The sequence below is a fragment of the Fonsecaea multimorphosa genome (assembly GCF_000836435.1).
Source record: "Fonsecaea multimorphosa CBS 102226 unplaced genomic scaffold supercont1.7, whole genome shotgun sequence".
NCBI lineage: Eukaryota > Fungi > Ascomycota > Eurotiomycetes > Chaetothyriales > Herpotrichiellaceae > Fonsecaea > Fonsecaea multimorphosa.
The window spans coordinates 557,706-580,401 of record NW_015971641.1 but is presented as its reverse complement, the minus strand read 5'-3'; the positions used below and the strand labels follow the sequence as shown (position 1 = coordinate 580,401).

At 53.9% G+C, this 22,696-nt stretch overlaps 8 protein-coding genes across 8 annotated transcripts; 2 read left to right on the top strand and 6 right to left on the bottom strand.

The window, feature by feature from the left end:
• Positions 1 to 216: 216 nt before the first annotated feature.
• Z520_04433 (uncharacterized protein) lies at positions 217 to 2,130 on the top strand (the record flags this gene model as incomplete). Its single annotated transcript, XM_016774940.1, has 1 exon — positions 217 to 2,130. The coding sequence occupies one exon, from the start codon at positions 217 to 219 to the stop codon at positions 2,128 to 2,130; it is 1,914 nt and encodes a 637-aa protein (XP_016633920.1).
• A 601-nt stretch (positions 2,131 to 2,731) lies between these two features.
• Positions 2,732 to 4,630, bottom strand: Z520_04432 (uncharacterized protein; the record flags this gene model as incomplete). Its single annotated transcript, XM_016774939.1, has 1 exon — positions 2,732 to 4,630. One exon carries the CDS (start codon positions 4,628 to 4,630, stop codon positions 2,732 to 2,734), a length of 1,899 nt encoding a protein of 632 aa, XP_016633919.1.
• An 847-nt stretch (positions 4,631 to 5,477) lies between these two features.
• On the bottom strand, positions 5,478 to 8,723 carry Z520_04431 (uncharacterized protein; the record flags this gene model as incomplete). Its single annotated transcript, XM_016774938.1, has 1 exon — positions 5,478 to 8,723. One exon carries the CDS (start codon positions 8,721 to 8,723, stop codon positions 5,478 to 5,480), a length of 3,246 nt encoding a protein of 1,081 aa, XP_016633918.1.
• A 559-nt stretch (positions 8,724 to 9,282) lies between these two features.
• Z520_04430 (uncharacterized protein) lies at positions 9,283 to 11,229 on the bottom strand (the record flags this gene model as incomplete). The annotated part of the gene is made up of 7 exons (XM_016774937.1): positions 9,283 to 9,480; positions 9,578 to 9,986; positions 10,048 to 10,400; positions 10,455 to 10,667; positions 10,737 to 10,858; positions 10,915 to 10,974; positions 11,037 to 11,229. 7 exons carry the CDS (start codon positions 11,227 to 11,229, stop codon positions 9,283 to 9,285), a joined length of 1,548 nt encoding a protein of 515 aa, XP_016633917.1.
• Positions 11,230 to 11,968: 739 nt separating this feature from the next.
• Z520_04429 (uncharacterized protein) lies at positions 11,969 to 13,009 on the bottom strand (the record flags this gene model as incomplete). The annotated part of the gene is made up of 2 exons (XM_016774936.1): positions 11,969 to 12,864; positions 12,934 to 13,009. The coding sequence occupies 2 exons, from the start codon at positions 13,007 to 13,009 to the stop codon at positions 11,969 to 11,971; spliced, it is 972 nt and encodes a 323-aa protein (XP_016633916.1).
• A 1,028-nt stretch (positions 13,010 to 14,037) lies between these two features.
• Positions 14,038 to 15,213, bottom strand: Z520_04428 (uncharacterized protein; the record flags this gene model as incomplete). Its single annotated transcript, XM_016774935.1, has 3 exons — positions 14,038 to 14,676; positions 14,727 to 14,968; positions 15,030 to 15,213. 3 exons carry the CDS (start codon positions 15,211 to 15,213, stop codon positions 14,038 to 14,040), a joined length of 1,065 nt encoding a protein of 354 aa, XP_016633915.1.
• Positions 15,214 to 17,978: 2,765 nt separating this feature from the next.
• Positions 17,979 to 20,051, top strand: Z520_04427 (uncharacterized protein; the record flags this gene model as incomplete). Its single annotated transcript, XM_016774934.1, has 1 exon — positions 17,979 to 20,051. One exon carries the CDS (start codon positions 17,979 to 17,981, stop codon positions 20,049 to 20,051), a length of 2,073 nt encoding a protein of 690 aa, XP_016633914.1.
• A 602-nt stretch (positions 20,052 to 20,653) lies between these two features.
• Z520_04426 (uncharacterized protein) lies at positions 20,654 to 22,090 on the bottom strand (the record flags this gene model as incomplete). Its single annotated transcript, XM_016774933.1, has 1 exon — positions 20,654 to 22,090. One exon carries the CDS (start codon positions 22,088 to 22,090, stop codon positions 20,654 to 20,656), a length of 1,437 nt encoding a protein of 478 aa, XP_016633913.1.
• Between the last annotated feature and the right edge of the window lie 606 nt (positions 22,091 to 22,696).

Below are 22,696 nucleotides of genomic sequence, written 5' to 3'. Positions count from 1 at the left end.
CAGCTGCAATCCAGCTGCACAACCTTGACAACCTGCACAACCCCACAACCCGTTGCCACGCTACGGCATCTGGGTCCTGAACCTGTTACCAGCCTGAACCTGAACCTGATCCCGATCCCTCGTTGACCTCTAGCCTCTAGGTGACCTCCCTGATGCCACTTTCCTGTTGCCCTGGCAGCTCGCTGTCCTCCCCCTCGATAACGCCTGCCGCCAGCCATGAAAGACACTCTGCGTAAGAAAGCCGCCAAAACCAGTTCAGGCAGCGAGTTCGACGTGGCTTCCCAGCTGGATGTCACCTCTCAGTCTAGTGAATCCGTCTCGCCCAATCCCTGGGCCAGTGAGGCCTCGTCCACCCTGAATGGTGAAGGCATTTCTCGCCAGGTATCCAAGACTTCCAAGACCCCAGATACCACCTCTCCTATACGAAGCATCATGCCGACTGCCACCAAAGAAGAAGAATCTGGCTCACCCCCGCCATCTGCTCCGCGACTGGACATTCCTGCCGCTGGCGACGCCGCTACCACTGACGACTCTGGAAAACCCACCCGCCGGAGAAAGACCGTCACCAAAACTCCTCACACTTTCGAGCTCGAGGCTGATCTAACTCCTGTTAAAAAGGAACAGCAGCCTGTCTCTGTACCAGATGAACCGCCCAGGCCAGACGTCCAAACGCCCGTCCAAACACCCGCCCCCAAAAAGAAAAAACGAGTTTCTCAAGTCGCCCCTCCAGACGCCGCGACCACTCCCACGGTCATAGTCAATTCAGTGACATCCCCTGATGTTGCAACCCCCTTGTCTTCACCAAAATCACCGTCCTCTGTTGCACCTCCATCCGCGTCGAATCAGGTCCCAGCTCCTTCAGCAACGACTTCTCCCTCTCCCCTCAAACCAAATGCCTCTTCAACAATTGCACCCGTAAACCCATTCACATCACGAACCAAGAAATCCCAGTCTATGTCCTCTGTCCCTCAAATCTTTGCTTCTAATCCGTGCCGTTTCACACCACCGCCCCTGCCAAAGGAATCCTTTCACGGCAAGGTGATCGTCGTCACCAATGGCGCCAGTCAAACGGGTCAGTGCCTAATACGCCAATTCCACTCGGCCGGCTGCCGCGTGATCTTTGGCGACACGAATAGTGACCAGGCTCGCAAATTCATCTCCTCCTTAGGCCCGCCGCATGTAATTCACTTCAACAAATGCGACATGACAAGGTACTCTGACATGCTGGACCTCTTCAAGCTCGCCATCACCATGTACGGCCGGGTCGACCACGCCATCTTCGGGGTGGGTGATGATGGCGGCCAAGCATGCCCGGTGGGAGCGGGCGAGAAGGGCTGGTTTGAAGACCGAGCCGGGATCAATAAGACAGCAAAGATGGCTTACGACGAGGTCGCGACAGAACCCACGGGGCTGGCAGACATAATCACGGCAAGCATCCGGTTTGCGCGAATTGCACTGGCGTATCTGAAATACTCACCCAAATCCAAGAGCAGCACCAAGAAACCGATTGTGAACCCTTATTCTAAACCGCAACCCGAGCCTCCTGCCTCGCCGGGCATGCACGACCGCAGTCTGACCTTCCTCACATCCGTGGCCGCGTTCAAGGAAACTCCGCAGCTGCCCATCTACCAAGTGACGCAACACTCAATCCTGGGGCTTGTGCGCAGTCTCTGGACCAACGTCGACCCGGACCCGGAGCGCGACGGCGTGCGCATCAACGCGGTTGTGACGAATGTCATGGTCCCACGCGCCGTCGCCCAGTCCGGCGGCCGGAGCATGTCAGTGCAGCTGCCGCCCGATCGGCCTGAGGACGTTGCCCGCGTCGTCGTCGGGGTGGTTGCCACCAACGCGTCCACGCCGGACATCCACGGTGGAGACGCCACGGGCGGGAGCGGCATCGCCAGCGGTGGCGGCGTATGGTATGAAAAGGGCCACGAGCGGGGTATGCGCGAGAAGTACCTACATGGCAGGGTCATCTATGCCGTGGGTACGGAGGGTTGGGACGTCCAGGAAGGCATGGATCGCAGCGAGGCCGTCTGGTTGGGCCAGAAGCCGGCCGAGGCTCTGAATCGCAGCATGGCCGGTGTGAGCCTGGACGGACAAAGTGCTTGGATCCTGGATATGGTCTGAGCGAGGGGAGAGAATCCAGTCAGTCTATTTGAACCTGGCATTTGGTGGTGGTCTTATCTGTGCGGGTCACAATAGCTTCTTTTCGCCGAGTTCATACTTGTTCGGTTCTACGCAAGAAAGAAAGATAGGTAGGGAGGCATATTACGTGGAAAGAAAAACCGGGTCCTGCTCCCAGCGACACAAGGTACTCCTTTTCCCCTCTACATTTGGAGAAACTCGTTCTGATCTTCCTTTTTACCCCCTGCTTCCGTGCCTAGTATGAAAAAGTGAAGACATTCCATCATCGATATCAAATATTTTTCGTGGCTTATTTTCTCTTTCTCTGCCGACTAACTCATTCGCATTCGTGCACGACGCTGGAAGAGCGAACTGCAGAGAGCCAATAGTTAAAACTCCCCCAAAAATATACCGAGTTTTATCCTCCCCAATCACCAGAAAGATTGGGATATGAAAAGGCCCGTCCAAAAGGCGTTCAAGCAAGGCACGCCTTCTTTCCCCCTTTTTTTGTCTTGGCTTCTGCGGCCTGCGCCCTGTGGCCTGCGCCCTGTATGAAATCCGGTCCGGCGCATTCCCCCTTGGAGTCGATTGGGGTTAAGATAGCTCATTCTTCCTCACTAACCTCGCTCTCATCATCTCCATTCGCTGCCGCTGCCGCTGCCGTTGCCGGTCCCGTCGCCATACCGATGCCCAACCCAATGCCTCCTCTGTTGTTCGCGGTGTCTTCATTCTCGTCCTCTTCCTCCAGCGCCGCCTCGAGCGCCGCTTCCAGGAGGTCTTCGTCGTCGTCGTCGTTGTGGGCGATTGGTTCCGGAGCGGGCGGTGTGGGCGGGGGTTGGATGTGGTGGTGGTGGTGGTCATGAATCTGTGTTTGTTCTCGTGGTTGGCGACTTTGTCGGCCATCGTCTTCGGACATGGCGTCGTCGTCATCGTCATCATCACGGATGGCGCCGCCCCTGTTCGGAAGCGGGACAGGCATGCTTTTCTCCCGCGGAGAGCCCAGCTCGAATTCCTCGACGTCTTCATCCTCGTCTGCGTCTGGAGATGAGGCGGCTTCGATATCTTTCATCGTGACATCCCTGTCTCTATCTCTATCCCTCCCAGTACGACCTCTAGCGGGTGATTCCTCGACCGGCGGCTTAGAAACGGGTCTCGAAGCGGACCGCGCAGTGGTGTTGGAACTCAGCCCGCCAATCGGTGTCGCGGTGTGACTCCTAAACATCTCGGGATCCACTCTGCCTCTCCTAAACCGGGCGGTGTCCGGTGGCGGGGAGCCCATGTCGATTTCCAGGTCGCCGTCGTCGTCGTTGATGATGATGTGCGGGGAGCTGCCGATGTTGTCCGAGACGTTGCGCGTGTGGCCTTTTCCGGCCTTGTCCTTCTTTGCTTGGTTTGGTTTGGATGCAGTGGTGGTGGTGGTGTTTGGTGGCTTGTTAGATGGAGGAGGAGGAGGAGGTACGACCCCTCTAGTGACCGGCGCTTCGACGGTGTCGTCTTCATCGTCAGAGTCGGAAATGCGCGCTTTGCTGAGCGGTTGGTGGGTATGGCTTGATTTGGGTCCGTCTCGTTTGGTACCGGAGGAGGTCTTGGTGGTAGTAGCCGGTGCACCACGGTCGCGACCTGGCCCGGGCCCTCCTCGAGGTAGGTCTTCGGCCGCCTTTTTCTTGCGCTGTTGAGATGATGATGATGATGCTTTAGAGGCTCCGGCTGGCACTACTGAGGTTGGTCGGGACTGTGGCGTTGTAGGTAAGAATCTATTCCCTGGGGGAACAGGCGTAGATGTTCCACTCATGATAGGAGTCCGATTACCGCCTGGAACGGGCGTCCGATTGCCCGGTGCGGCGGTTGTTGACTTTTCGAGATTTTCGCGCGCCTCTGCCAAAAAATGTCGAAAGTCGTAGGGGTTGGAAGGATCCGGGGGTGTCTCATCGTCCGATGAAGATGGAGCTGCTGCGTGTCCTCCGTTTGCTGCTGCTGCTGCCGCTGCTGGCTGTTTTGTAGACGACTGGTGGCCATGGCCCGGTGGTGGGAGTTGTGGCAGCTCCCGGGCGTCCTTGGACGACATTATGCCCGGTGCGGCTTTCAGGTTCATGTCCAGAGATGCCGAGATGGCTTCTAGCACAAAGGCCGACTTGGACTGGTCGAAGACGAGCGCTAGGGATCTTGTCGGCTGCTGGTCTTCAGGTGGCCCTTCTGATGGTTCTCCCGCATGCGACGCGGACTTGTTGCCGACATAGTGGTATTTGGCGGAAGAATCACCTCCATCAGATAATATGTCGAGGTGGTATCGGTCGTCACCACCACCGGCCTTTGTCAGTCGACCCTCACGACTTATGTTGTCGAAGCCAGATTTAGGTTGCCAATTATATCGAATGTTCAGAAACATGTCCTGTGCCTTCGCATCGGCCTTCAAGCTGTCCCCCAGGATGATGGGATAGTCTCCTGACTGTCGAGGATCCACCCAACCCGAGGGCTTACTCGGATGGATAGCGGGCGATGCCATGGTTGTTTCCTACCGGGGTCGCAGTCCTGACAGAGAGGATGGAGATGTAGAAAGTAGCGAAGAGATGAAACCCACACCAGGCTACGAAACAAGGCCAAAGAGGTGCATGGATTGGAGGGGCGAATCTAACAGATACCAAGCGCGCGACAGATGTGAAGTAGGTGACATGTCAGTGTACGCCGGTCACTGAGACATTCAGAGCCTGTCGTTCACCAGCAGACAGCTTAGAGGGTACAAAGGGAGTACGAGGTAGTGCTGATGACATAAAGGACAAGGGAAGATAAATCAGGAACAAAGGGAAAGTCTTCCAGGCTTCATACAAGCGACAAACAGTTAAAGGCGGCGGCACTGCGGGTCCCCGGCTCCACTTCGGCTAATTTGTCCCCGACTCGCCGCGTTCAAAATCCCTCCGCATGTCTCCGTCTGTCTCCGGATTGTCTCCGTATTGTCTCCGCTCCTCCATCTTCAGCCTCGTCCCGCCCATATACCTACGACTACGACTACGCTTGCAGCCTCATCCACAGGGTACCTCAACTGGTGATCACGGAAGCTCGTTCAATATTACGCCTTGCCACCTGAAACTCGCTTCAATAGCCACCGATTAAGTCCATTCTGACCCTCTGTCGCTCATGCACGAATCCGAAATCATCGTTAAAAAAACTAGCTAGGGTCTCCATCCTTAGAAATAGACCTGCCTATCCCGTCTCGCAGATCTTCAGCAAGCTGACTAGGCCTGTCCAGAGTCTATCCCAGAACTCAGATCCACTGTTAAATCTGGTCGTCCTGCACGCCTTGCTCATTGTTTTCCGGGTATCATCGAATCATCCTTTTTTTGGTCGTCACACCGTTAATTCATCTTCTCTGCCAAAGATCGGTCGAGCTGTGTCTGCAATTCACCAATCAATCTCCTCAGCATAACACTAGCGCCGCGACTCATCGGCTTCAAGAACACTTTGGTCTCGTCGTCCTTTGCACCTGCCGAGTCGACGTATGAGTCGTCTTGCTTGGATCGAGCCTCCTCAGATCTTTGCAACAATAGACTTCCTCGCTCAATAATGGTGACGAGCAGACTTTTAGGCGGGTCCGAGATGTCGTGCGGCAGATATAACCAAGCGAGTATGTCCTCCAACCCTCCCGGAGGCCGGAGCAGAGCGCTCTTCACAAAGCCTCTGGACATGACAAAAGCCCTTTCACTGTAAGAGTCTGATTCCGTTTTGTATGCATTGTCATGCTCGTATCCTTCAAATCCTGCCTCGTTGTAGAACGGCCGCTTGACAAATACCAACCCTTGCAATGAAACGAGCACTTGAAGCAACGTCGCTTTGTTGCTCCATCTCTCGCTTTCCTGCTTCCCAGACCAGGTTCCTAACAAGCTCAAACAGATCTTGCCTTCTTCGTAAAGGTTGGGGTTGATGCGACCAAGCCCACTGGTCCAACTGTGAAAGTGGGCTAAAGGAGGTTCCTCAGGATATTTCGCAGGCAAGCACAGGTCGATCAAAAAGGGAGCATTCTCATAAGGCGTATCTCTCGGTCCAATGATGAGGCACCGCAGGAGGTCGATTCGACTCTCGTAGGTGCGAACATAGATCTCACCCTCGGGAAGTGACGTCGCCAATATCTGGTGTTCTTTGAGGATACGTTTAAGTCCGGGAGCTGTCGGGGCATTATGAAGCCCGAACTGATCAGAAGGGGGCTCCCGGTCAAGCACAAGAAATTGCGCTGGTGATTCAGATCCGAGCACTTTCTTCAGCTGAAACAGTGACCGCCGTGATTGTGCTGAATCGCCTTGTTGGTCTCCAGCATTGAACCTCTCCAGATCTGTGCCTTTGTCAGGCAGTTCTTCTTCGGCATCTTCGAATGCCGGGTCCTCATCCGACACCCAATTCTCATCGCCGCTGTCATTGTCCAGACGCTCCCCGCCTTCGTACTCCACCGTCTCCTCTACAGGCCATGGGGTTCCCATCGAATAGGCGGAGCCACTTTCACTCCAGGTGTCAAGGTCCATAAAGCTGACAGTTGAGGGGTCGGCGACCGGATGCTGGTGGTTGTCGAGGACAGCAATGACCCCGTCGGCATCAATCACTACGTCCCGGCAAGGTTCTGCTGCTCCCAAACGGGCAGTGATGGAGCCATCGAGTCCCAACGAGACTATTTGGCCAATCCAGTCAAATTGTCTTGCGGTTTTTCCTTGATCTCTTGTGGTAGTTGCCGTTGACAAAGGAGAAGCCTGGGAACCTTGCGACCGAAAACCTTCATTCATGCTTGGATCTGCAGTCATCGCAACAATTGAGGCTATCCTGCCGGGGTCCTGCAGCGATGGTCCGGGGAGCTCATCATGCGAGACTTTGAGCTGGCCTGGAGCTGTCAACACACACATCTGACTCGGTTGCCTCAACAAGGAAGGGAAGCACATGATTTCGAAAAGAGACACGTCCTCGACCTTATCTCCCATGGCGCCAAACCGTGAGCCCGGTGCGAGAGTTTGGTCTGGTGCCCGCAGTTCAATTTTGGGTTCTTTGTACCACCGCACACGAGCAACTTTCTCGGTGGGATCAACTGACTGGACCACACCTACACCGGCCGGCAATAGATCATGAGGTCGCTCAAAGAACGTCATTTCGTCAAAGTCTTTTGCGGCGCCATTCGCCTTTCCCTTCAGGTTGACCGGTCTTTGCCGCATGCCTTCTCTTTTCAACACAATTTCTGTGGGAAGGATTTCAGTTTCGAAGAGAGCAAAGTTCGTCAACGATGTTGAGTCCACCGTAGTGACACTGCCGTCTTGCCACATGACAGCTGTGACCTGTCGCATGTGAACAACCTTGTACTCGTTCACATTCCAGTCGCGAGATGCATGGTTGGTTACATGTAGAAGCTGGCCATGTGAAGTCCCCTCGACTCCTTGGTATTTTATCGCAGCTGCAGAAGGGTCTCGGAACTTGACCCGCATGCCAATTTCCAGTTCCTGCCCTGAATAGCTCTCTCGGCTGTTGTGGGCTTCGTGATAGGCCGGCTGATTATAGGCAGAACCAGCTTCAATACCGACTGAGCGTTGCTCAATAGGTCGACTAGGCATCCTACCGGTGTCGTAGATCATGACCTCCTTCTTCAGACGCAAATCCGGAAAATCACGGAAAGTCTGGATGTCCTCGTAGATAGATATCTCCGATCTGGGCGCTGTTGCTGCGTCAGGCGGATCTCCCCGGCGAAGGCTGGTAGAAATCCAATCGACCATGATATCATGAGCTCGGCAATCAAGGACGATTCCTTCAGAAGGAGTCTTCGGACTAAATGAGCCAGATAACCATCTTCCTGACCGTAGAGAATGACGATCCACGATGACAAAGTCGCCGCGCTGGGCCTTTAAAACCGGGATAGTGCTTGGCCAACCTTGAGTGGACCCCAGAATATCAGGGTGCCAGAACCCGTTGGATTCAGGAAATGCAATGACAGACTTCTGGCAGTCAGGAATGGGGATATGCAGGCCAAGGGAGGTATAGATGACCACGATGGACGAGTCTGCAAGCCTAATCACGGCGTCGTATTCCACGTCTTCCACCACTCCGACCCAGTTATTATATATTATGCAGTCCTCTGGCATGACATCCTGTACTCTTTTGACCTCTCTCGCAGGGACATCGTAGAGGAGGGTGTGTGGGTTTGGGTGTGCGAAGCGCTCGGGCAGGGTTGACGGACAGGTTTCCGAACAGGTCGGAGGCTTTGAGGAGTCTTTCGGGAAGACAGGTTCAAGGATGTAAGTCTCTGACAAATCGATCACTGTGCCAGTCATGGAGCTTCCATCTTGCTTGACGTTGTCGCCCAACCGAAAGGCTCGACTGACGAGGACAATGTCATTCTCACTGACAATAGAGCAGCCAGCTGCAGGATTAGCAAATTCGACGTAGAAATATCCTTCTGGGGGATAGCTAGTGGCGATAAATTCGTTGATGACTTCGGATGGGACTTCGACATGGGCTATAATCAAGTCGTCGGTTCCGAAAGGCGCATTTGATTCAGTGTGACTGCGCTGAATGTGGCCATACAGGCTGAAGTCGTGTTTGAGTGCGACATGGTCAGAGACGGCGAAGGGCCTCATCGGTCCTGCGCGGGTTGAGACGGTCTGACAAGCCGAGTGAGTCTGCAGTGAGAAAGGAGAAATCGTAGAGAATGCCTGAATAAGTGAACAGTAAGTGGGGGAAAGGCGCGACGAGGTTGCTAGACGAGGCCGGCGGGGGTCTATCATTCCCAATATAGGCAGGTGGCGCGTTTCATACGAGGCTGAACGCGTTTTCTCCTAGCCTCCTTGCCTTCTCGCCTCCTTGTGACAGGAAGCAGCACTATGGTTTAAATAACTCCACTATATAGCCATTTGAGGCACCTTTTCACCGTCTGTAACATACGGACCCGTGGTGTCATGCAGTCACATTCAAACGTGCAGAAGACGGATTACCGTTCCGTCCTAACAAAGGTTGAGATGCACAACGAAAAAACTGAGATATCTGTTCGGTCTGAGTTCATCCCAGTTCTTGTTCGACACCTTTCAGAATGTCAATGTGCCTTGATGTGGCTGGGTAACATATTTTGAACCATTGAAAACCACTTGATCCTGGAGCTCCCCTTAGATTTGCTGCACTATCACGAATAATGAGGCCGAACTATTGTACTTTCTCACTCCTCTTGCGCAAATACACCTCAAGCCCCTCCTGAACCACGAAAAAGGTCGAGTGATACGCCAACGGTCGTCCGGGATGCACAAGAGTGACGTCGTACTCCCTCAAGATCTGGATGAGGGTCTTGTTCATCTCAAATAGAGCAAGATTACGGCCAATGCAGAGATGGCTGCCGCCTCCGAACTGTTGCAAAAAGAGTCACAGTAAGCGTCTGCGGGTTTGTCTCACCTCAAAAAGCCTCTTAACAGAGAAGGCGAGGAGAGAAAGGTCTTGAACATACCTGATACAGATGCGAGCCCATCAATTTGGCGTCACGCTCAAACCATCTCTCTGGTCTGAACTCATTGCAATCATCCCCAAATATCGAGGCATCTCGGTGTAACACCCATCCATTGACAGCAACTTCGATCCCGCCTGGGTAAAACTTGCCGTCGATTTCAACACCTTCTGGAGGAGTTTTTCGGTAGATTCCGAGACCAACTGCTGGTCGGACCCGCATAGCCTCCTTCAAGCACGCCTGGAAGTAGGGCAGAGCCTGTGCTTCGGCGTAGGTAACGATTTCGGACAGTTTACCGGCCTTCTGGGCCTGGTCAATCTCCTGGCAGAGGTTCGCGTAGACCTTGGGAGCGTTGAGGACCAGGTAGAAAAATGATTGCATCGTCGAAGCCGTGGAGTCGGATCCCGCAAACCTGTAATCATGCATGAGCATACTCCTAAGCAGAATAGCCGCCCTGTAGCATCATCACTTACACGGCGCCATGAGCAATACTAAACACATCATTTACCGAAAACTTCTCCGGGTTCGCCTCATGCGCTCTTAGCAATTCGGCCAATAGGTCGATACCTGCCGAATCGTAGGTCCCGTCCTTCTGTTTCCGCTTCTCAAGCTCGGCGACGGCGATTTTCGTCATTGTGGTGGGCTTCATTTGCAAGCCTAGATAGGGTCGGACCGGGTTGTTTCGGAGGAGTATATCGTATTCCGCAATGTGGCCCACGATTCCGTCGTACCATTGTACGTCGTCGATATTCTTGATTGAACCTTCGATGTCGACTTCTTGTTCCAAGAAACCGAATTGCCGCGAAAAGGCAACTTCTCCAAGCACCTTGGAAAGATCTTAGCCACCGCGTGAGAGAAGGGCTGGGGACAATAACCATACATCAAAAGCGAAGTAATGCAACAGATTACCCAGGTTGCAAACCCGCTTGTTTGCTGTGGCATAATTCTCCAGATGCTCCATCAAGAGCTTGATCATGCCCTCGATCGGCTCTGATCGCTTCTGCATCTGCGCAAGGCTGTAAGGTGTGACGGCATAGCGTTTCATTTGCGCATGCTTCCATTCGCGAACCTCGGTGAAGATATCCGGGGCATGCTAGTAAACGCGTCAGGGTTACTTTCTGGATTCCGGTCACACAGGGATGCCGGCGTCATTGGGACTTACCTTTGGCGGAAAGACGCTGTAAAACATCGTCTTATGGAAGCCCTTGCCCACAGCAAAAATGTCTTTGGCGGCATTGCAAGTGCCGAAAGATACCTCGTTGGGGGCGGTTCGGACCACAGGTCCTGCAGGTGGGTGAGATTTTGGGCCTTTGCGTGCGTTTTCAGGTTCGGCCGCTTACCGTATTTCTTGTGCAATGCTATGTGGTCCAACTCGGTGTGCCCATTGTACGTACTCCACACTGTTCACACCGAAAAGTCAGCTTCGACCGATAAGAGAACAGGTAAGAATGAGTAGCGATACCTTTCCAAAGCCTCGAGCACGAAGCTAGCCACGGGCCAGGCACGTCTCGCAGAGGAGAGGCATAACGCTTATAGAGGCATCGGATGACGAGTGAAACGACTGCTAAAAGAAGTAAATTGCCCTTCAGAAAGGCCAGAGCTTGGGCGACAAGCGAATGGCCCGCTGGCGAAGACGGGTTGTGCTCAACCTTCATCTTCACAGACGGTCTTCCAGATGAAGATCACAGACACTCGACACTGTGTGGCCCAGACGTAACACTTCAAGAGAGGCAGGAGGAGAAGAGACGACGGCAAGGAGAAGACGTCAGGAATGAACCCATCGTCACTATATCTACACGAACACTACCCCCGCGCGCAACTGGGCTTTTGGTTGGCATTGCTCTGCCGACAGCGGCTTCTCCACGATCGAGAACCTCGTGTGATATCATGCCCCTGGCCTTTGTATTTCGTCCAATGAGACCGCCACTAGGGGTTCGTTTGGGCGGCAATTGCAAAGAGAGGTTCGGCTGACTGTGATTGGCAAATGGAATGCTCAAGATTGAAGAGCTTTTGGGGCCGATGGCAGTTTGTTTACGAGTAGCTTCGATGCAGCAACAGCCCCGCGGGACTCACCCACATCGGAAAATCCCCATGAACTTCGGCAGTGGCACTCAAGGAGTCAAGGCACTCTGAGTCTCTGACTCTGACCCCACCTGACCGTTTATGGAAAGTTCGACAGAAGCACCCCATATTGTGGCACGGGGGGTCTGGTATGTGGCGTTCAATATGAGGCCGTCCGCCTTCAACGCGTACCGGTACAAGGGGGGCGAGGCTCTGCAACCACAGATAAAGATTACACTCCGGGCATTCTTAGACGGTGGATTTTCAACTTGCATATTCACTGCCTCTTATACCATGGACTTTAGCCAACTATGTACATAGAGAGTTGGCTCTTCAGATCGCAAACTTCTCTCCCACCAACTCTTCACTCAGTTTCCACAATTTCTCCGCGCCTTCCATACTCTCTGCGTACTCATACGTCTTCTGAGGCTGGCAATCTGCCATGTACATGCCACTCTGTGGTTCAATTCTCGGATCCAACGCCGCCACCAGAGTCGTGGAGATACCTTGCGCCATGCTCTTTGGTTTGTCCTCCGCGAGAGGGAAGTGTCTCCCAGTGTTCTTCTGGGCGACGGCTTCAATGCCCCCGAGTGCCTTGGGAATATCCGTAATATGGACCCCCAACTGTGTCTCGTATATGCCGCCCGGGTGGACACCGTAGCTCTGAATTCCGCGGTCACGAAGCTTATTGGCAAGATAGAGCGAGAAGAGAATATTGGCCGTCTTGGACTGGCCGTAGCCGGACCAAGGGTCGTATTCTTTGCCGTCGGAGAAGTTATAGTCGTCGAAGCGAACGGGGCCGATTTTGTGGCCGAGACTCGTCAAGTTGACAATTCTCGCTCCACGGCCCGCGGCAAGGATCTTGGGGAACAGGAGTTTTGTGAACAGGAAATGACCCAGATGATTGGTAGCAAACTGGATTTCGATCCCGTTCTTGTTGGTCGTGTAGTTCTCGATCGCCATGATCCCCGCGTTGTTGATGAGAATGTCGAGCTTCGAGATCTTGCCGTTGATGGTGGCTGCGGCAGCCCGTACGGAATCGAAGTCGTCGAGCGACACGGGGACGAAGTCGACCTTGATGGCCGGGTTGATTTCTTTGATGCGCGAAATGATCGACTCCACTCGGGATTGAGAGCGCGCCAGGAGGATCAAGTGCGCAGGTTTGCCATGTGCAAGTGCAACCGCAGTCTCTCCCCCCAAGCCTTTCTCGCTGGCGCCTGTCACAACGACTAAACACAACATCAGTGTCCATGAATTCCCTCAGGCATTGCCCAATATTCTCGACAGGAAGGACTAACTTGTCTTGCCCTCGACTCTATCGGCAAACTCATTGACAACCTCGTCGCCGGTGGTCCCCCAACTAAAGGTCTTCATCTCGGCGGGCTCGCTTGGACAAGTGGTAGGGATCTGGCTATCTTCTTGACTGAAGAAGGTGACCGTCAAAGCTGGGTGCGAAGGTGCTTTTTGTAGGTGTCTGATGATCCGTTGGAGGAGTATTGAATGGTTGGAGAGGTGAGGCAGAGTGTCTGCTGTCTTAAATAGTGTTTCAACCTAGGCAGACATATATGTGCAATTCTTCTAGCCGGGAGATAATCCTATCTCCATGGTGACAACTCTGCCATCCACGATTTTCTGGCCGGCACCACCTGATGGCATGACTGAATCTCGGAGGATTCTGCACGCAGACTTAGTCAGCCACGGCCACCCCCGCTAGGAATCCAGAATCTGCATGTCTTTGACCGAACAGCAAAGCATAATTTGCGATGCGGCCGAAACAAACAAGACAATGTTTGGCGTCGAAAAGGAGAACAGGAAAATAGGTCCAGGCAGAGGGAGAAAATTCGGCCGAATGCGGCCGCATTGGCATAATCGGACTTTAGTCAATATTGACGACAAGACGCCAGACTGTCAGCGAGTCACTTCTGAACATTTTCTCACCAATCGGATCGGCGGTCTCTATGGGCTCAGTGCGAACACGCGACTTCAATCATCAACATTAGCAATTCGCTGCACAAGGGGGAAAAAGAAGGAAAAGATCGAGAGAACAACATGCATTTTCATATAGGTCATTACACTTGCTGTAGTAGCAGCTTATCAGGCTCGAACTCGCACTTTCGCCCCAACTGAACTTTCAGCGAGGCAATGCCTCGTTCGAGCACAAGGAAATAATGATACACAACTTAAAAGCGAGCGTTGATACTCATGAAGGGGTATCTCAAAACAGGAAAAGAAGAATGAAACGCCGAATTTTCACATTGCAAATCCAAGCCAGGCCTACCACGTCCCAAGAACATTCATTTCGGCTCTCACCCTCCTCACTCTTCCCTGTCAGTCTGGCCTTCAGAGCGCGCATTGCGTTCGGGTATTGGGGAACCAGGATCAGAAAGCCTGGCAACATTCTTTTAGATGTTCTCGATAACTCTGGCGTTCATGGCCTGTTGGAAGCCGTCGTTGTTGTCCAGGTTGAAAGCATTGCCTGTGTTTGACTTGGAATTGTACCCACTACCTTCACCAGTGGTTTCGTTTCGCAGCATGGCGTTCATATCAGTGGGCATGGTCTGATTGGTGGCGGGCAAGAAGATAACCTTGCTGTTGGCGGTCTTGGCCATGGCTTGCATGGCTTCGAGGTATCTGATTTGCATGGCAGGCGCTGAGCTCAAGATATCGGCCGCTTGTCTCATGAGTTTGGCCGATTCCACTTCGGCACGTGCAGCAATGACCTTGGATTCACCGATTCTCTTGGACTGGGCCGCCATCGATAGCGAGTCTTGAAGGTCGTTGCTGAAGATGATGTCCTTGATGAGCATGGACTCGACCTGGACACCCCAGCCGGCGGCGACCTCCTCGATGATCTCTCCAATGGACTGAGCAATCTCTTCGCGACGCTCAATAACATCCTGAAGGACGCGAGCACCCACCACGTGACGGAGCGTGGTCTGGGTACGTTCCACCAAGGCCTGACGGATGTTGGAGATACCAAAAGCCGCCTTGTGGGGAGATGTAATGTGGTAGTAGATGACCGACGTCAGATTCAGAGTAACCTAGGTATATTAGAAAGGCTTGTTATAGGGGCAGGGGTACGTTTTCTTACATTGTCCTTTGTCATACACACTTGACGAGGCACCTCGACAATTTGAATCTTGACATCGACCTGAATGAGGCGCTCGGAAAGCGGGTTGACTTTAACCAGACCAGGATCGACGGCGCGCGAGAAACGTCCGAATTTAGTGACCAAACCCACGTTTCCTTGAGAGACGGGCTTGTAGGGGTTAGGGCAGATGATGCAGCAGGGAATGGCGCCCATGCAACCGACACACTGTCCAAGAGTGTTGACTGCGCAGGGTTGTTAGCAGGGTGCTCCGAACTTCTTAAGATCAGAGCGCGGGACACATACTCATGGAACCATACCAGCCATTATCATCTTCTTGGGTTTCTTGTAGGGTCTGCGCATAAGAGGGTTGCAAGTCCTCGCGTCGCGGTGGCTGCACCTTGATGACACCGCCGTTCTGAGGACGGAAACCGATGGGAGGGGCGGCAGTCTTGCCAGTGTCGACGCCAGACTCACGAGGAGAATCCATTGTCGAAGGTTCGGATTCCGAGACTAAGGGACGCGTGGACGACGACACGACGGGCGATGACCGGATCTCGTGAAGATGCACTCACAGAGGGTGGTGCAGGGGAATGTGGCGTGTGGTGAGGGATAGAAGATTGGGTCTGATGTTTTGCGCGGGAGGTGTTGCGACAGCGCACGACTAAATATGAGGTGGTCAAGTGGCAGGTAGACAGGAAGGCGACTTGTAATGTCTAATCGTCATGACATGGGGGATTGATATAGTGTTGTAATGAGGACACTGAGAGGGTGATTCGCAGGAGGAGGGCGAGACTGAGAGGAGAGCGAGGCGTAAGACTGGGGAATTGGGCTGCATGATTGGCGCGCAGAAGCTTAGGGGTCTGGGTTTTGTGGATAACGGCTTCCCCTCTCGCACGCTACCTACGCACTGAGAGCTTCCTGCGCCCACACTCTCACTAGCCTAAAACTCATCCTGAAGCACGCTATTTCTGGAAGCATGGCACCCAGCATGGAACCTCCTGGGTGCCTCCCCTTTTCGCTCATCGAATCCTGTTCCAAGGGTCGTCCCTCAGTCACGGGGCGCGAAGATGCTGCTTTCAGGCCACTGGCCACTGACCATCCTTCTGCAAAGCTACGAGTATCCGCCTCGTGCTAACCGATCTCTGCGAGCTCCGATAACCCCTCCGCGACTGAACGCTCAAGGTGTTGCGGCCAACCGTCAGACCAATTCCAGCGAAGCCCCGAAGGATTCAATGTTGCCAAGGCAAGGCTTACTCGCACCTGGCAGTGTTTGTGACGGACAAAAAGAAACAGAGAGCATCTTTCGTGCGGAGTGCCGAGTCCACACTTTGGGAATTCTACAAGTTGAGGGGCATCAGAGGCACCGAAAAGTCATCATGCAGATTCGCTATCGTCTACCCAATACAAAAAGTGGTGTGGTGATGATTGCGCGTTCAGACGAGGGTGCTTGACGCAAAGATGCCGGGAGAGTGTACCGGGGTAGCTTCGGATAGGCGGCATTGAACGTTAGAGGGGAAGAGCAGTGAATATGCCGCACGTTGAGGAGTGGCATGCAGGGCCCTGGCGGCAGCTAGGTAATTACTGCACGAGTATCGTGACTTGTGCGTACCGGTAGCCATAGCAGTAGCCCAAGCAGTAGCCCAAGCAGTAGCCCGAGGCAGACTGATAGACAGAAAGTGGAGATGGTCCGATGTGCACTGCCTCATCTGAGGTTTGCAGCTCCGTGTACGAATACGCCCCGATCACACCAGACACTCGTACTGTGCTCCCACTGGGCTCCCACTGGGCTCCTCCTCCCTCGCTTACGCTAAATATCCTTCGCATCGGAATACGAGGCCACGGCACCACCTAAAGTAGGTAAGTTCTGGGTCACTTGGCCTGTGTTGGCTAGAACGCACATCACTTTTTTCTGGATCTTCGCAGAGCAAGTAGTGGTACCAAGTACTGCGGCCCTTTTCTCGACGTCCCATCAATCCCACCCTGCCATTCCCAATTTCGGGGATACAATGATCAACTTCGTTGCACGAGGCGTCCGGCATACCAAGCCCGTGTCGATCCAGGGAACTTCGAGAATCTTTTCCCCAGTGTATACCTATAGTCTGGTGACTGGGCGAACAAGCAATTCGCCTCCCATCGTCAATGTCCCAAAAATATCCATCCATCCACCAACCGAGAAAAACCCCTCTGAATCGGGAACAGCAAATTCAATCTGTAAGCGATGAATCTCTGGGGATGACCCTCGTCGGTTCACCCGCCATATCGACACCACCCCAGACTGCATTGTCAGGCCTCGTTGACATCATCAAATAACCGCTTTCGTATCCACCTTCACTGAGAGCGGATGTCTTCGGCGTGCTGGTATAGACCGCTTTACAGACGTTTCTATCATCCGCCCTTTCTGCTCTCCTACTATACTATCCGCACACCCTCTGGTCGTCTAATTCTTAACAGCCGATTGGAATCGGACACACAGAGATCATGTTTTTGAGAATCCTTTACGCTTTCTGCAGGAAGATTACAGAATCATCCCCAACTCCTAATCCGAACGGGATTAGATCTGTGTTCTGTCCCGGTACCATCTCTCCGATGTCGTGTCAACCCGACCAGTCCTGCATCCCAACCCAACGTTACTGCCTCAATAAACCCATCAGAACTCCGCAAGAGGCACAATGCCACGCTGGCCGCCATTGCGGCCTCGATATTCATTTGGCCCATTCTTCGCAGAAGTTCTAGTACTGCGATAATCCTCTTGAGGTACGAGGTATAGTGCCGGACCGAACCCAGACCTCCCTGTCCGGTTTTTTTTGGGGCGCCAAAGCTCACGGACCTTGCGGGGCTTGGGTCTGAAGGAGGGCGCAAGCTCAGCTCGCGCAGGATTTGGTCATCCGCCCAAATGCCATCGAGGTCTGTTGGTACCTAGGTAAGGTTTCGATATTCAGTGGTATCACATACAGAGCTGTCTCCTCACGTCCTCGGTCAGAGAGTCGAGACGACTTGCACAGCCTTGTTGGGTGTGGACTTAATGATCTTCACATGTAGAGCCTCGTAACAATCCACCTGTGCGTTGACGAGGCTGCAAAATGCTTGGCATACGTCACATACTGTCAGCTTACCATTAAATTCCAAGTCCTCCATGACCATAGAGCGTGATGATGGTTGTAGGAAACCTAACGAAGCTTTACCATTTTCAAAAGGTGCATTGAAGCGACTCTAATTATACGAGGCACTCTATGAAAGAGCAAGCGAGGGACAATGCCTTCACTCTCTTCCCTCAAAAACAGAGTCAATGCCGCCATTCCCCAGCAGCGTCCGGGTGGTGTTGGCCGTGCCCAAAGCGGCGACCAGCAACGGAAAGCTGAAGATGACCAGTCTCTGGGCACTCTCCTCACCCGCGAAGAGCGGGCGGATTTGACGCTCCTCATCTCCCAGACTATCGAGGAGATGAGGAGGAGTCTTGTGAGGGGTTTCGATGAGAGGCCGAGACCCAAACCGAAAGGGGACGCCACAGGTGAAGCTGAGGCAGACAGGGCAGCCGTTGAGGTCTCGAAACTGAGCTTATCGGAACAGCAGAGTAAGGGGGTAGATGAAAAGTCCAATGAGACAAGGCTCGAAGGTCCACAAACTCAAGCCGATGATGATGAGCCTCAAGTCGAACCGGAGGCGGATACGCTACTGACTACGCCCACCCCTGAATCCAAGGCCCTAATGAGTGCGGCTCTGGCATTTTTCGATGCCTGGGCCGAGAGTGTCATCCTCCGCGTCGGCGAGGTCGTCAATTCACGCGACGAAGCCGTGCAGGACAAGAACCACGAACAGACCCGCAAACTTGCCACCGAGGCCGCAAAGCAGCAGTACCGACCGACCGAGCGTGAACAGGAAGTGGACGACAAACTCTCGAAAGTATTTCCGTCCGTACAGACGCCGCTGGCAGATCTAAGTCAAGGCGAACGCTCCACAATCATCAAGGCAATCCTCCTCCTCCTGCTTAGCCTCGAAGCCTACCGCGCCCATTCTCGTGTCCTCCTGGTGCGGCTCGCGGTTTCCTTCGGTGTCAGTGTCGCAGAAGTTTCCAAGATGGAGAAAGACACAGCATATGGCCTTCTCACCGCCGCAGCGAAAATGGACGCTAGCGAATCCACCCAGAAGGCCCAACAGGCATCGTCTACGGCGAGGAAGTGGAAGATCGGCGTGGCCGGCGTGGCCGGCGCCGCATTGATTGGCATCACTGGCGGTCTTGCTGCTCCTCTGCTGGCGGCCGGGGTGGGCACACTGATGGGCGGGTTAGGCCTTGGAGCCACTGCCGCAGCAGGGTATTTGGGTGCACTGGCTGGCAGTTCGGTGCTCGTCGGGGGGTTATTTGGTGCGTACGGGGCGAGGATGACGAGTCAGGCCATGGAAAAGTACTCGAAAGAGATTGACGATTTTGCATTCCTGCCCATCAACGGCAAGGAGGATGACCCGGAGGAAACCCAAAAGCAACGACGACGACTACGGATCACGGTCGGGGTATCCGGGTGGTTGACCGAGGAAGAACAAGTCACCCTCCCGTGGCGAGTGCTGGGCGAGGCCGGCGAGCCGTTTGCATTGCGGTGGGAACTGCAAGCCCTCCTCAACCTCGGGTCCGCGCTCAAGGACTTTGTGGTCAGCCAGGCGTGGTCGCAGATCCGGCGGGAACTCATCAAGCGCACCATCTTCGCCGCGGTGTGGTCGGCGCTCATGGCACCCTTGGCCATCCGCAAGGCCATCAAGCTGGTCGACTCCCCCTTTGGGATCGCCAAGATGCGCGCCGTCAAGGCCGGCGAGGTGCTGGCCGACGCGCTCATCAACCGCGTCCAGGGCGAGCGGCCCGTCTCGCTGATCGGCCAGTCGCTCGGCGCGCGGGTCGTCTACTCGTGCCTGCTGACGCTCGCAAAGCGCGGCGCCTTCGGCCTCGTCGACAACGTCGTGCTCATGGGCGCCCCCGTGCCCAGCGACGAAGCGCAGTGGCGCGCCATGCGCTCTGTCGTCGCGGGACGCCTCGTCAACGTCTACTCGCGCCAGGACTACATTCTGGCGTTTCTGTACCGCACCAGCAGCGCGCAGATCTCCATCGCAGGCCTTCAGGACATCGAGGGCGTGAGTGGGGTAGAGAGCTTCGACCTCTCCGACCGCGTCTCGGGTCACCTCAAGTACATGCACATGACGGGCCCGATCCTCAGGGAGATTGGCTGGTTTGACATTGACGACGACGTCCTTCGTCGCGAGGAGATGTTGGTCCGCCAGATCAACGAGGAGGAGAAGGCGGTGGAGCAGCAGGGCGATGATCCGGAGAAGGTCAGCGTGTGAATCCAGTCGGAGTCATCTCCGTTGGCAGATTCACCGGTCCTCCACCATCGCCGCTACGATCCAACTGAGAGAAGGTGAAATGAAGACAGAAGTCAGAGGAAACACAGCTACCCGCCTACTTAAGTCACAGGAATTGGGTAGGTAGATAGATGGGTAAGGTTGATGGGGTCGATACATCCACCCAGCCATCCATGCATGCAAGACATACAAATAGATACACACGCAACTAGACCCCCCAATAGATCGAACACTGACACTCAACGAATGGCGACCCCCCTAAAAAAGGGGAATCAATTTGTAAGTACTAAGCTGGTCATTCATCGGGGCTTCATACACGTCTGGATATCTCGATAGATCCTCTATGTAATTTTAGATTCTTGCATGGTCAGAGCAAACCACCCTGACGGGCCATGTCATGTCCGGGCGGCCTGTGTCTCTAGGTAGCTACTGCTTGTGTCGTTTCCCGCTCACTCACTCTACATAATCATCGTCAGAAGAGCACAGCTAGTTAGGTTGGTAAGAAGCTTGTTCGTGGTCCTGCCAATTTGTTTTCGTGAAGTATTATCATTAAACACGTCAAACCTTACATGAGGCTCCAAGGCTCACGCTTGAGGGCTCTTCTGTCCCCCGCCGCACCAACAACGTTGCTCCCCGTCTCTCTCTACCTGGACCACGATATCCATTTTTCTCTGTCGTAAATACATCGAGACCCGCTCCCTGACGTCGTCTAGATCTGCAGTCTGTGAGGCGATGATATGGATCACACCCAATACCGTAGGGTCGGAATTCTCGCCGTCACACCTTTTGCCATCACTGCCTTTATGAGAGTGAGAATGCCCATGTGAATGGCTATCGTGTGTATGGGAATGGCCATGATGGTGGTGATGTCCGGATTCTTTCTTGATATCCTCGAGCCAGAACTTGGGCACCGTGTAGCCTACCACGCCGCGGATTTCCGCCACACCACTGAGGATGTCTCGAAGATTGTATTCAATGTCGGAGTTGAGTGATAACAAGAGGATTTTGGTCGTTGAGGTGACAAGAGGGATGGTTGACGCAAAGATGAGAACGGCGATAATACATGATGCGAGCGGATCAAACCCACTCCAACCGGTCCAGCGGACAAGAAGGGTAGATGCCACGACTGCCAGAGAGCCAAGCGCGTCGGCCATGATGTGAAGGTATATGCCTTGCATATTTTCCCCGCCATGGTGGTGGTCGCTTGCCACTCCCTGTTTGTTTTTCATGGGTGAGGCCGAAGCGGTCATCGGGGCTCCAATTATTTCGTGGTGGCTGTGACCGTGTTTGTCCTCATGGTCATGGTCATGATTATGATTGTGGCCATGATGAGCATGGCCGTGGCTGTGACCTCCATGATCATGCCCGTGCCCGTGATCGTGGGCGCCGTGGAAAGCAAAAATGCCGACTAGGTTCACAAACAAACCAATGGTGCTGACCACAAGCAGCTCGGCAGTTCGACTGACATCGGCACCTGAGAACAGACGCTCAATTGCTTCGTAGACAATCTCAATGCTAATAAGCATTAAGAAAATGCCATTGCCTAACCCTGCCAGAGTGTCAATCTTTCCATAGCCGTATGGAAATTTGAGACTGGGAGGCCATTTGCTCATGACCGCCGCGCACACCCCGACCAGCAAGGCCACGCAGTCGAAGAACATATGTATGCTGTCACTGATCAAGCCCAGAGAACCCGTAAGAATGCCATATGTCGACTGGACCAACATAAAGCAGAGGTTCAATATCATGAAATAAAATATGCGCCGGGACTCGTCATCTTCAAGTATCCCATGGAGTAATGAAGAGCGCTCTGTCGAGTGGAGTAAGAACTGGGTGGGTTTGGAGAAATTCCTTTTGAATGTTGGCCGCCGGGCTACAGCAGGGGATACGTATGTGGTCTTCTCTGTATCCCTCCTCTTTGGCAGAAACTGCGTATCCGAGGGGTCATGGGACGGGGCAGGGCTGACATGTCGATGCTCGTGAAAATGGGTGTTCACAGGAGGTAAACGGTTCACGCTCATGGCAGCCTCATTTTGCTCAAGGATAGAATCCGAGGGAATTCGTGTCAAGGGGAAGGGAGCCGTGAGGCGGCTTCCTGTTCGGCTTCGTTGATGGGAGCGTGCATTTAAGCTCGGGTTCGAATGTAGAGGAGAGTGGGAGTGGGAGTGGGAGTGGGAGTGGGAAGGACCATGAGGATGCCCATGCTTGCAGTTGTCGGCAGTAGCAATGGGTAGGGTGAAGGTGGCGCTCATGGTCCTTTCAGATGGTCCAGATGGTTGGGGGGACACTTTGGTGTTGGCTCAACATCCACCCTCGTCGTAGCCACCGCAGCGGAGGACTCGAAAGAGAGAAGGTCCCGGTGATATTGCTGGCTTGAAAGACAGAAAAGGGTTGTTGACCCGACTAAGCTGATATCCGACTTCTCGATAAGCGCAGGCGGGGGGGAGAGAGTGAAGTAGTCGGTAGTAGTCTGGGGAAGGAGATCACAGGGATAGCTGGGTATACATTTCGTGTCTAGTCTGCTGCCCCTGGCCAACGATGTCAGTGGGCAGCAGTAGCAATAACGGTAGTAGCAGCAGCATATTTCAAGGGGTAACAAACTCCGTAGGTAGGGATGGGAACCTGCG